Genomic DNA, 12,926 nt, shown 5'->3' with positions numbered 1-12,926 from the left:
CGAAATAACCACTCCGCGCGTGCGACTTTGCATGAGATCAGTCGTGGGAGATGTGTGTCAACCCGGATATCGACGCAAGCGTTGCCTGAGCGTCACTCGGAAACGCTTTCTCCGTCTGCCGTCTGTGGAGGTATACACCCTAAAAACTGAACTTCACCGCATCGCGCGCTCTGCGCCAACCATTGCCACGAATGATAGAGTTATCGCTTCTGATTCCACACTCTTAAAAATGAACTTCACCGCATGGCACGCTCCTAACCAACCATCATCGCGAATGATAGCGTTATCTGTCCGGATTTGTTGAAAACGGGAGGCGTACGCCTTTTTTGTGACACTTATGCTGTTCATAATTGTCACAAAAAAAGGCGTACGCCTCCCGTTTTCAACAAATCAGGGCAGATAACGATATCATTCGAGATGATGGTTGGCTAGGAGCGTGCTATGCGGTGAAGTTCATTTTTACGAGTGCAAGAGAGAAAGGGGCGTACGCCTTTTTGTGGCAATTTGGATACATTATAATCGACACAAAAAGGCGTCCGCCTCCCTCTCTCTTCGAATCAGAAGCGATAACCCTATCATTCGTGGTAATGGTTGGCGAAGACCGTGCTATGCGGTGAAGTTCAGTTTTTAGGCTGTACTCGTGATTGTGAAATTTCATGAAGATGTGAATCGAAGGAGTGGGCGTTTTGTCCCGTTCGGACATTTTTTGTCTAATTTTAGGGGTCTTTTTTTTCTTCTTTTTTAGTTTCAGCCATTTCCGCCCACTTTTTGTGCGTTTTGTTCCATTTCCTTTTTTTCTTCTCCGTCCATACCTGAGCGAAAATGGAGGCCTGCTCTCTGGAATGTCCAAAAGGGTCGATCTGCCAGCCTACTCGAGGGCGGGCGCACTTTCCAAAGGTGTCGTTCAGCCAGCGAACTCCGAGTGTCATCTGGTCGATGATGGCGCTGTAGTGAGTTGTAGCTTCGTCATTCATCGACCAACCGCCGCTCGTGAATTCCAGACGACCTGAAAAAAGTCATAAATGAAACTCCAGTTAACGTTTTTATCTTCTTCTTTTTTCACCCCCCCCCCCCCAAAGACATGGTAGTAATCGGATTATTCAACCCCCCCTCGGGTACCTCACTACTTAGTAAGGGATGTCGCAGTAGCTATTTCTTCTGTTCTTATCCACTAATCGGTACGATACGAGAGTTGAGCTTCACTAAAAGTTCTTGGTACAGTAATAGCTGCGTGTACCCGACATAATAAATTAATAATACACCTTAAAGGAGAACTTTACCATGCACACAGCGCGGTGAAGGCCAACCACTGCGTAGAACGATACCGTTACCACTCCTTGTGGCAAGCGCGGGACGTACGCCTGATTGTGACAATTATCGTAACTGCGTAAGTGTCACAAAAAGGTTTACGCCTCACCCGTTGAAGTCGGCCCAGGATGCATATTAACTCAACTGCAACTCCTTCCCGCAGTCATCTCTCACATCTGCTCATAGGTACATTTTCTTCACAGTGCCAGCACGGAATATAATAATAATAATAATAATTTATTTTCACCAATGACACTTGGTGGGGGGATACAGACAAAAAGCTGCAAAAACTGCAGCTTGACGAGGTCTGACCCCCCTTTGTACACTCGACAGATAAAGCAGACATAAAGCAGACATAAAGATGACAAAACAGCAAACCGGACAATGCAAAGCGAAAATAACAAATAGCAAACCAGATGAATCACGGAGTTAGACAATGGTAATGAACACAATGCATTAAGATGCATAAAACAAAAAAGCTATGAGAACACACGAAATAATATGACTATCCTAGTGAACATACATGGCCTTTATTGAGCGAATTGAAAGACAGCTGATGTTAATGTTGTTTTGGATATGGGAATTAATATGTCGTGGAAGATTATATGAAACCAACTGTGAGCCATAGTTAGTTCGTGCACACGGTGTGATGTAGGGCTCATTGTAGCGTAGGGAATAAGAGGTCAATCTCATGGTTAAATTGGCTAGGGCTAGAAAGATGCGATTATTTTGCTTTACTGAACTTGCATATGTAATGGACATACGGTACTTATAGAGATCCATAATTCTGATTATGCTAAATTTCGCGAAGAGGGATCCTGTTGGATGTAAAAAGGGAACGTTTGCTATGTGACGAAGTACCTTCTTCTGACACAAAACTAACCTTTCAAGATTTGTTTGCGTTGTGGTTCCCCAAACTAGGTGACAGTGAGGTGATATATAGACTAATACGTAACACAGTGGATATGCGTGGTATATACGTACACGTGAGCTGCACACAAATGAATACTATACTAACTCGCTCGTGCAAGATGAGTTTTAATGCTGTGTTACTTCTAAGCCTGTAAGAATGATTCAAAAGCGAGCCGGTGGCGAGGATCCAAAACGAAAACCCGAGACTATATAGAGACGGACAAGACGCACATACACGCTTTTCTTGTTGTCGCTCTCCTCGTGTTTTCGCTATGGTTGTAAAACTGTGCTTTACAACCAATCACATATATAGCGGGTTGTTGCGAAAACCAGCCAATATTCTTTTTGGCCCAACAAAAGACGGAACCTAATCCGCGGAGTCGTTTGCGCATGCTCTGTCTGTGCATGGCAGAATTACATTTCGCAACACCGCGTTCGCTTCCACCTTGTACGGATGCGCGTTATGAACAGAGTGCGGCGAATTCCAGCAGTCTTTCTATAGGAGAGATTTGGGATCGAGATTTCGCGAAAAGATCTTTATGGGCTGGGGAATAAAGCGAGGCTTACGTGGCAACACCCTGTTTCCGATGTTACCTCTCTTCCGTGTTCTTTCTGCGTTGACGGATATTAGTGTTTCTGTTACTATAGTCCGTAAGCGTGTATTCACAAGAGCGACCTTCCCCGCAGAAGCGGAAGACGCGAAAAACGTCATAGCTTTATCAGCGCGAGCACTCAAAGTCCAGTATTTACGTACATTGCTAACCGTGGGGAATATCCTGCAACACAGCCACAAGTTATTCCGTAGCAGACGACAGGAAAGATGTCGACTGTTGTCGTCTGCGAAGTGTTCGTCTGCGAAGTGTCGTCTGCTAAAATTGTGCGCAGTACTCCCGATATTCCGCGCAGTGTGTGGATGCTCACATAACACGGGACGGAACTTCGTCTCTCTCTGTGAGCAGTGGCTTTGATTTTTCTTCCACTAGAATCTTCCGTGAGGATGTCGTTCGCGTGAATACGCAGTAAGCGGAAGACAGAGGTCGTGGTGGTGGTGACGTCACGACTATCGCAGGGATCGTGCGCCCTGGGCCGACTTCACGGGGAACTGTGCAGACATTTGTCTTTTAAAAGCGTCTGAGGAAATCCCGTGGAAAACGCCCAGACAGCACAGCCGGCGCACGGATTCGAACCCGGGTCACCTGCCAGGCTCGGCGCGGAATGCCATCATCTTTATACTTATTTATTTTTTATTTATTTATCTGTTTATTTCAATATACCTCCAAAGGTCCCTTAAGAGACATTACATGATAGTGTGGGTTACAGCAATAATGCATCGCGAGTATACATAGCATCTAGTACAGAAAAATACAAAAATACAAAGCCACGATAATGTGAGATAATAAGGTAAGATATATACAACGAACTTCACGCACGATGAATCAGCAATGTCGTACATCATCAGCTACGATGAAAATGGATTATGTGATATACTTTAATGGGTACGTAAGAGGTCCTGGACACGAGGAAAACCCATACGAACGTAACCAGATAGCAACTACGAGAACAGAACAGAGATGGAACGATGAAATATATAACCACTAGGCCTCGGGGAGCTGGTCTTAAAACAGACTTAACTTCACCACAACACGGTTAAAACTTCACCACATAGCACGGTGAAGGCCAACCATTACACATCTATCACTACACTCTTAAAAATGAACTTCACCGCATAGCACGGTCTTAGCCAACCATCATCTCGAATGATACCGTTATCTGCCCTGATTCGTTGAAAACGGGAGGCGTACGCCTTTTTGTGACACTTATGCTGGTCATAATTGTCACAGAAAGGGCGTACGCCTCCCGTTTTCAACAAATCAGGTCAGATAACGATATCATTCGAGATTATGGTTGGCTAGGAGCGTGCTATGAGGTGAAGTTCATTTTTGAGAGTGTACCACCACGCTTAAAACAGAACTTCACCGCATAGCACGATCCTAGCCAACCGTCATCTCGAATTGCATCCTGCGCTCCCAGTGATTTGTTGAAAACACACGCCTTTTTTTGTGACAAAAAGGCGTACGCCTCCCGCTTTCCACGAATCAGGAGTGATAACGGTATCAATTCAGCGCAACGGTTGTCCTTCAGCGTGCGATCTCGTGAAGTTATCTTTAAACTGCAATTAAAAAAAAAAAAAACTTTCGTTCTCTTTGCTGGCTTGATCTGGTACAGCGCATCGTATACTTTCTGAAAGCCACATATAATCCATCCACGCGTCGACATTTCCTCTCATTGCAGAGCTACGCGGAAAGCATTTCTGGGGAATACAGTAGATGTTCGCACATAAGCTTCTTAGTGGTCCATCAGTTGTAGTATCACTTTACGGTACATAGTCCAAATGTGGCTCTTCTTCCTTAATCCACGTAATGGTTATCGATTGCGTAAAACGCATTTAATTCGACTTTGAGATTTATATCATGGAAGATTAAGCGCTCGCAAATGCGTGTCGGGTCGTTCCCGTGCACGCTGGATTATTGTACACCACTATACATCATCATTACTTATTTGTTGTTGTTGTTGGATTATTGTAACGACATTCTCTTGGTTTCCAACTGGGTTGGAAGTAACTTGAAACTGCATCTATAGAGAGGGTTCCAGTAACTGGTTGCAGTATTTATGTATTCATTTTTTTTTTTTCGAAAGTGATCGTAACTATTTATTTATTTATTCTGCCCAGCAACTATATGGCAGCTATTGGCCTAAGCGGTGGTGATACTGTATAATACAGTTATGAAACACGAAAAGGAAGAAAAACAGCTAAATTGCGGGTAGACAAGATACATGCGAATGTTGATCATTACAACACTTATATATACACATATAACATTATAAAACTTAATTCACTTAAGCACCGCGACACTGAGTCAATTGACAGTCACCAAGTCAACTCATACCCTTGCCACGCGGCAAACTTATAGCATTAAACGGAATGACATTTACTTCACCTCCTAAACAACCATCATCGTGGAATGACATCGTTCTCTCCTCTGATTGGTTGAAAACAGGAGACGTACGACTTTTTTTTTTTTTACAGTTATTTATGCCGAACATAATTGTAACAGAAAAGGCGTATGCCTCCTGTTGTTGTTGTTTTTCGTTTTCCTTTTTTAGTTGGCGGGGAACCAAACAAAGTCGACGTTATACTCCGAAACGGAGCAAAAGCCCGTTAGACGTCGTCGCCCTCCAGACAATGATTGAACTCCCAGTCAAACTCATCCTGGAGTTTGATGTCAAATACGGTATTTTAGCTGGCGTAACCTTCTATTACAGCTGGGATGACAGAAAACATGCACGCCTGTGTACCTGGGTATTCCTCGTACATAGGAATCAGGATGATCAATGCGAAGCAAGCGAACGCAATTACATGCCTCCGGTCTGTTTACGATCGCTGGCTCAGAAATGTTCCCGGAGATCGACATGTTGAAATAAACCTTGGTAAGAGACCGGAAAAGGTGAAACGGTTGTCTTTCGAGCTCAGACTTGTACATATCTACTGACACAGGACTCAGGCAGGCAATGCCTGAGTGGGTCTAAGAACTTGAACTGGACGAGGCCAGTCATGGATGAGTCAATATGATACGGGGGGCGATCAAAAAGTTTTGCAACTATAGATATAAACGGAGGTGTCTCAGATTATCTTTTAATGTGATCCGTTATCTTGTCTATTTGAGAGAACGAGTTCCGAATATCAACCCATGCGGTTCATTCTGTTTTCAGTAGTGGCCTTGTGAACAGGTCGCCTCTCAACGAGCTTAAATTGAATACCGAAGTGTAATCATTTCAAGATTTTGCGCAAACGGGGAATTCTGCGAAGGGAATTCACGGGCGAATTTTGAGAGCATATATGGAGACAATTGCCCTTCCTTTTCCACGGTCACCGGCTTGGTTCAACCATTTCATCGTGGGCGTGAGACAATAAAATATAAGCCAAGGTCAGGGAAACACTCCATCTCGATCGACTCAGACCATGCTGCCCATGCTGAGATCCTGATCATGAACAATCGACGAGTGAAGGTCTCATAAGGTTGCCACGCAACAACAACAACATAGATGAATGGATGATGATGATGATGATGTGGGATGTTTCCCTGCGTTGAGTGCAGGACCCTATATCCCATTCCAAAAACGCAACGCAACGCAACGCAACTTGAACGTTTCCTATATGGCAATGCGTTCACCATCATTATACAATCATTCACGATGTTTTGGGAATGTCCAAGATTGTATCTGTATTATACTGTCATGACGGGCGCCTATAAGGCCACGGTTGTTGTGAAAAGGAGAGTACTCATGCTAATAAAATGCCTCCTTCTTCGCTTGACATCTTGATACATAGTGTCACAAGTGGTCCACGCAGGGACCTCTGCATGAGTTCATTCTGGGAGCTTTTGCCCATCTACGAGAGCAACCCAGAAGACTTTATGGCCCGATTTCTAACTGGGGATGAAACGTGGCTTTACCAGTGGGATCCGGAAACCAAGCAGTAGAGACAAGACAAAATTCTCCGCTTCCGAAAAAATGAAAACCCCAGCGATCAGTCAGGAAAGTGATGGCCACAGTTTACTGGAAAGCAAAGGGTCTGCTGATCGATTACCACGCGGCAATAGACCTCTCCCTGTCTGTAAACAAACGTTGTGACGTCATAGTGTTCGACAGCGCCACCAGTTTGGCAGAGTTGAACTATGCTCGAAGCTAAAGGGGGCGAAGAAGATCGCGCCCGAAAGCCACGGTCTTGAGGGGATTACGACACAGCGGAAGGCATGGTCCAAAGCAAAATTAAACAATTTAATATTGCATAATAAACAGAGTGTGAATGCGCTAACGTCTGTTTTTTGTGAGATTGATACAGCAGAAGGCATGGTCCAAAGCAAAATTACACAATATATGGCATTATAAACACAATCCCAACTCGGAAATACTGTTGCATTCGCTCGATAGTACTCAGTTAATTGAATTTTCGATTTATGAATCCCTCGATTTATGAACAATTTTTCGGGGAACCGAGGGTGTTCATAAATCGAGGGTTGACTGTACATCCGCTTTTATCGAAGCCGTTTCACTGTGGCACGAATGCTTCCCCATAGAACCCCACCCATTGCAATCATGCACAATCACACATCCTCGGAATCTTTTCTCACCGACAAATAAAAGATCCGGATCTCACCTAAGCCTCCGATGATGGATGAGCCGTCGGAGCGAAATAGGTACCGCACCAAACCACCCGCCGCTTAATCCATCACACAGCGCGACTGTGAACATGCTCAGCTATGTGCATTGTTCAACGCGATGCAGAAGAAAATTCTCAGCGTCTGGTTAAGGGAGTGACACCCAACGTGATGGCCGGGTTCGCATAATTAACCCGCCCTTGGAACGCCGCGTCCAAAGTGTAGGGGATCGATTGCCGGGTATAATTCTCGTTAGAGAAACGATTTAGTAGGTGCCAGTCTTTTTTTTTTCTTTTCTGCGAGTCGTAGCAAGGAGGCCCGAAAGACCGGCCCGAAAGAAAGGGGTGTTGTTTGCTGATAGGGAGATTTAAAGAAAACATAGACTAATGCATTCTTTTCTAAATTTAATCTAATCAGTTTCGATCGGGATTCGGGAAATAAATGAAATGAAATGAAAGTTCCTACTACGGTGTCCCCTACTCACCAGAGTCGACGAAGTTTCTAACGACCTCTTGCATTTGCGGCGTCTGTTCGTTCCACCATCGACTGAAGAACGCAGTCTCTACGTAGGTAAACCTCCTGTCTGGATGAGCGTGCAGTTCTTCAACTACGGAGTCCAGAATGATCCGCACATCTGAAAGGAATTTGTTCGTGTGAGAGACTTCGTTAACGTACGATAATTATTTAGCAACACATACACTCTTAAAAATGAACTTCACCGCATAGCACGCTCCTAGCCAACCATAATCTCGAATGATATCGTTATCTTCCCTGATTTGTTGAAAACGGTAGGCGTACGCCTTTTTTGTGACAATTATGAACAGCATAAGTGTCACAAAAAAGGCGTACGCCTCCCGTTTTCAACAAATCCGGGAGGTACCCGGGTTCGAATCCCGGTGCCGGCTGTGCTGTCTGGGGTTTTTCCTGGGTTTTCCTCAGACGCTTTCAGACATATGTCGGCACAGTTCCCCTAGAAGTCGGCCCAGGACGCACATTTCCCAGGGCGTCAGTCGTGACGTTGCCCACATACGTGAGGCCGACAACGGCAAGCCCTTTCACCATCACCACCACCACCACCACCACCATTTTTAAGAGTGTATGATATATTTCGTGCGGCGCGAGACAATATTTCGATGACACCAGATTGGTTTTCATTATATTACCTCCCGCTGTGAATGTGCCGAGCGTCTTTTTTGTTTTGTTTTTTTAAAGCGACTCTCCGGAGCTCTTGATTAATTGTGGTGTTATATATAAGGCTAGGACCCTCAATGACTCGCATAATTTTCGCGTGTCTGACGGCATGGCGTACCCTTTTCCCCCTATATACAGAGTTCAACGAGCTACACTAGCAAGAAATGGATGAGAGGTGAAGAGCTCTAAGAACAGGAGTATTGTTAGAGTGCTCATTAAATCGGAGAGCCCTTACGAAAGCCAAAACGCCGGTTTCGTCGAAAAGCCCTGCCGAGTTCGCTGCCGCTTGTCGCTCATTAGAATCGACATGTACGTGACATTTCAAAGCACGATGAATTCTAGCTAAATGCGTTGAATGTATGATCGGGAAACTGGATAATACTCGCCGTCTGACTTATTCTGCCTTCGTGCAGCAAGCAGTTTTACACTCAGCACAGTAAAAACCTCAGTGTAGTATCTAAAAACAAAAAAAAAAACTAAACGAAAAAACGGGACTTTGAAGCAGTTCAAAACTGCCATTTGGGCCTGTTGGGGAATGGCTGAATTCACGATTAAAAGCGCTATAGAAACTAACGACCTGAGAACTACACACGAACAACACTGTCAACACAATACAAAGCGCAACTTTCAACGGAAGTAAGTTACCTGTCAACGTAACTGCAGGTGTTCTTAGTCACAAAACTCGGAAAGGAGATAAGTTGCCTGCCTGGCTTAACTACAGCTGTCTCTCTCTACGTCAATAAACTGTTGAAAGTATAGCGCTTTGTGGTGTGTTGCCCGCGCCCTCGCCGATTAATCCATTCCGTTTTCGTCGCTATTCTTAACTTCTCGAATTTTGCAAACAAAGAAAAACGCGGACTGCTGCTTACCGTCAGTACCGACTATAGGAGAAAATAACTTGGGCGTATATTTTTCGGTAAATATCGAAAGGCCGAAAGACGCCAAGAGACAGAGAAGTGCATTCACATTCATTTCTACTTCGTTTCATTCCGTTTCCCTTTTCCCCCTCCCATTGAATAAACAGCAGAATCTTAGAAACGGATCTCTGACACCTCCTCCGCATACGGTCCTTTCTATTACGGAAAACAACAACGAAAGAAGAACGAAACAGACAGCAATGTAGGAAACGTCGGAATGACACAATGTTTGTGCACTGCACATATATCTTTCGGATAAAGCTAGCTAAACAATGGAAGAGAAGTACCTCTACCATTTCTCGCAGCAATATACTACGTCGAGAAGAAGGACCATTCTATATATTCTATATAAGGACGTTCATGCGGTTTCATCCATTATGTTTCGTGTGTTTCGACATATCCTTCTATGTGGTGGTCCTGGCGTAACGGTCGTGTCTGGCGGATTTTCTCTATATAATTCGGACTGAGGACAGAGCTTGGCGGGGCCTAACACACTCAGAATTATCTCCTCTGACCTGTTGGAAGTGGGAGGTATTGTTGTGGCATTTTGGATATACGTTATAACTTCCCATAAGAAGGCGAATACCCCGAAATGCTCTCTTAGAAATGAACTCCACCGCATAGCAGAACGCTCCCAGTCAACTATTAATATCATTATCTGCCCTGTTTTGTTGAAAACGGGAGGCGCACGCCTTTTTTGTGTCAATTATTAACTGCGTAAGTGTCACACACACACAAAAAAGGCGTACGCCTCCTGTTTTCAACATGCTATGCGGTGGAGTTTCATTTTTAAGAGTGTGAGAAGCAATATGCGTGGTTGGCACCGAGTGAGTTATGTGGTTAGGTTATGCTTTCTATCGCTCGGTAATAACACGTCACGAACCAACCGACCAATGTTTTTTAGCAGTCGTGGGTAAGTTACTAAAAAATTTAACCAAGTTACCGTTAACCTGCAAAAATAGTAATTGAATTACAGTTACAGTTACTCCTTTTGAAATTGAACTATAGCTAAAGCTACAGTTACTGCGTTGAAGTATAGTCACTTGACATTTACTTTTAAGAAAAACGCGGAATGTAACTAAAAAAATTCAGTGGTGATTTAGCGGTAAATGCGAGAGAAATGCTTTAGCATTAAGCGCCTTTTCTGGCCAAGACCCGACTTCCGCTTGTCCACTTCCGGCCTACACTTGACTTCCGGTTCGACACTTTTAATTTATTTAATTTTACACATTTAATTCCATTTAAAATACATTTAATTCCATTTAATTAACCTTTAATTTGTCTCAATTACTTTCAATTGTCCTTTGATTAACTGAGGTAACCTTGAATTTCATTCATATCCCTTTAATTACGTTTACTTGCTTTAATTACTCTCAGTTTCCCTTAATTGACGTTAATTAGCTTTAATTACCTCTGGTAACCTGCGGTTACCAGAACTTCATTTAATCATACTCTTAATTACATATATCTTACATTCATTACTTTTAAACTCAACTTTGTTGCTTTTATTACCTCTAATTACCCTTACCTCTTACTCTTAATTACCTCCAACTACTTCAATTTCATATGATTTACATTCACTTACATTTACCCTCTTATCTCTTTACTCTATACCAGCTTACTCTTAATTTAGTTATCCCGGAATCATTAATTAGCCAGCATTATGCATGTGGAGTTCCCTGTTGTATATGTATTGTGTTTCGTGCACCACACTAAAGGCCATGACTGTTTGTAGGCACTTTAAATAAAATCAATCAATCAATCTCCTCCACTTATACCTCATCCTCGGTGAGGCTTCACCATCTCATACACACACACACACAAATTCACAGCTTTTTCAACTTTGACGCTCCTAATGCTAACGCATTAAGAAAGAAGGCTTTTGTCGGCATTTGACTGAAGAAAACCCCGAGTACCTCAAAGCCTCGACATGGAAGACAGTTCCCTGAAGCACCAGGCAACAACGGGCGTAGGTGCACTTTTGGTATACGTATGGTACTTGGGATGAGGCGTGAAAAATGCGTGACGACGAGTTCTACTATTACCATGGTCGCACTCTTATGAAATCTTATCATTCCCTCGTTTACTACCGGGTATGTACTTTTCCGTGTCAGCTTTCTTCCACACACACACAGAGAGAGAAAGCATCGTTAATGCTCGCAAACGTTTCTCCAAATCCAAAACACATCATCGACGCGACATAAAGATGAAAAATTGCGCTGCAACGATCTGCTGCCACGTCCATTTCGGAAATGAAAGCGGATCTTAAAAATGGCGTCGTTTTGTATAACACCACCGTCGCTGGGAGTTTGCTTCGCTCGGAAGACTGTTTCTTTCTATTCATTCTTTTATTAAGACCACCCGCGCGCCATCCTCGCAGAAACGCGCGTGTTCAAGTGAAAAGTATTCGATTTTCGCAAAAGCGCCGTCGCATGCATGCAATGTTTCTCACGCATGAATACATACTCTCTTTGTTTTTTTTTTTTTTTTTTAAAGATAAGGCTGGTGGTAGGGAAAGCGGATGTGCCCATTGTGTGCACGTCTGCGGGTATGAATTGTGAGCGACTCATATTTCTGCGGCAGATTTCTTTCGACTCCGTAAGTAGAAGATAGAAGCAAAACGCAACTTCCTCTGGAAAAGGAAAAAAAGAAAAAACAAGTATAGGACATGGTGGTACAAATGAAAGAGCACGCCGTTGTCGGCCTCACAGAGGTGGGCAAAGTCACGACTAACGCTCTGGGAGAATGTGCGTCGTGGGCCGACTTCTAAGGGAACTGTGCCGACATACGCACTCTAAAAACAAAACTTCACCGCATAGCGCGCAGTGCACCAATCATCGCCACGAATGATCGCGTTATCGCTTACGATTCGAGGAGAGAAGGGAGGCGTACGCCTTTATGTGACAATTACCATATACCCAAATTGCCACAAAAAGACGTACTGCCCCTTCTCTTCTCGAATCGGAAGCGATAATCCTATCATTCGTGGCAATGGTTGGCGCAGAGCGTGCTATGCGGTGAAGTACAGTTTCTAGAGTGTAGGACTCGCACTGTTAAAACGTAACTTCATCACATACCACACACTTAGCCAACCACCATGCCAAAAGACATCGTCCTGCCCACTGAATTGGTTAAAGACGGGAGGCGTACGCCTTTTTGTGTCACTTATGCAGTCGCGTTAATTGTCACACAAAAACGCAAGCCCCGCGCTTTTCATTTTGTGCAACGGTTGACCTCCACCGCGCTAGGTGGTGACGTTCCGTTTAAGTGTGCACGTGCAGTGGACGCCAATGGAGCATAGTCTTCGTATTGCGAATTAGATGATGGATAATTTTCGGGGTGCCGGTTATACATCGGTGCGCTCGCACCGGAAAATAGG

At 44.0% G+C, this 12,926-nt stretch overlaps 1 protein-coding gene across 1 annotated transcript in view; it reads right to left on the bottom strand.

Moving 5' to 3' along the window:
• LOC135369039 (lysosomal alpha-mannosidase-like) overlaps positions 1 to 12,926 on the bottom strand; it is a 106,211-nt gene that overhangs the window by 13,602 nt on the left and 79,683 nt on the right. The window contains exons 3-4 of the mRNA XM_064602651.1: positions 7,924 to 8,073; positions 813 to 1,006 (exon numbers count right to left, since the gene is read on the bottom strand). Of these exons, the coding sequence (XP_064458721.1) occupies positions 813 to 1,006; positions 7,924 to 8,073 (344 nt within the window). The remainder of the gene's footprint in view (positions 1 to 812; positions 1,007 to 7,923; positions 8,074 to 12,926) is intronic.

The sequence above is a fragment of the Ornithodoros turicata genome, chromosome 9 (assembly GCF_037126465.1).
Source record: "Ornithodoros turicata isolate Travis chromosome 9, ASM3712646v1, whole genome shotgun sequence".
NCBI lineage: Eukaryota > Metazoa > Arthropoda > Arachnida > Ixodida > Argasidae > Ornithodoros > Ornithodoros turicata.
Note: the sequence above shows the minus strand (reverse complement) of the source record. Positions and strands in the feature narration are given on the sequence as shown.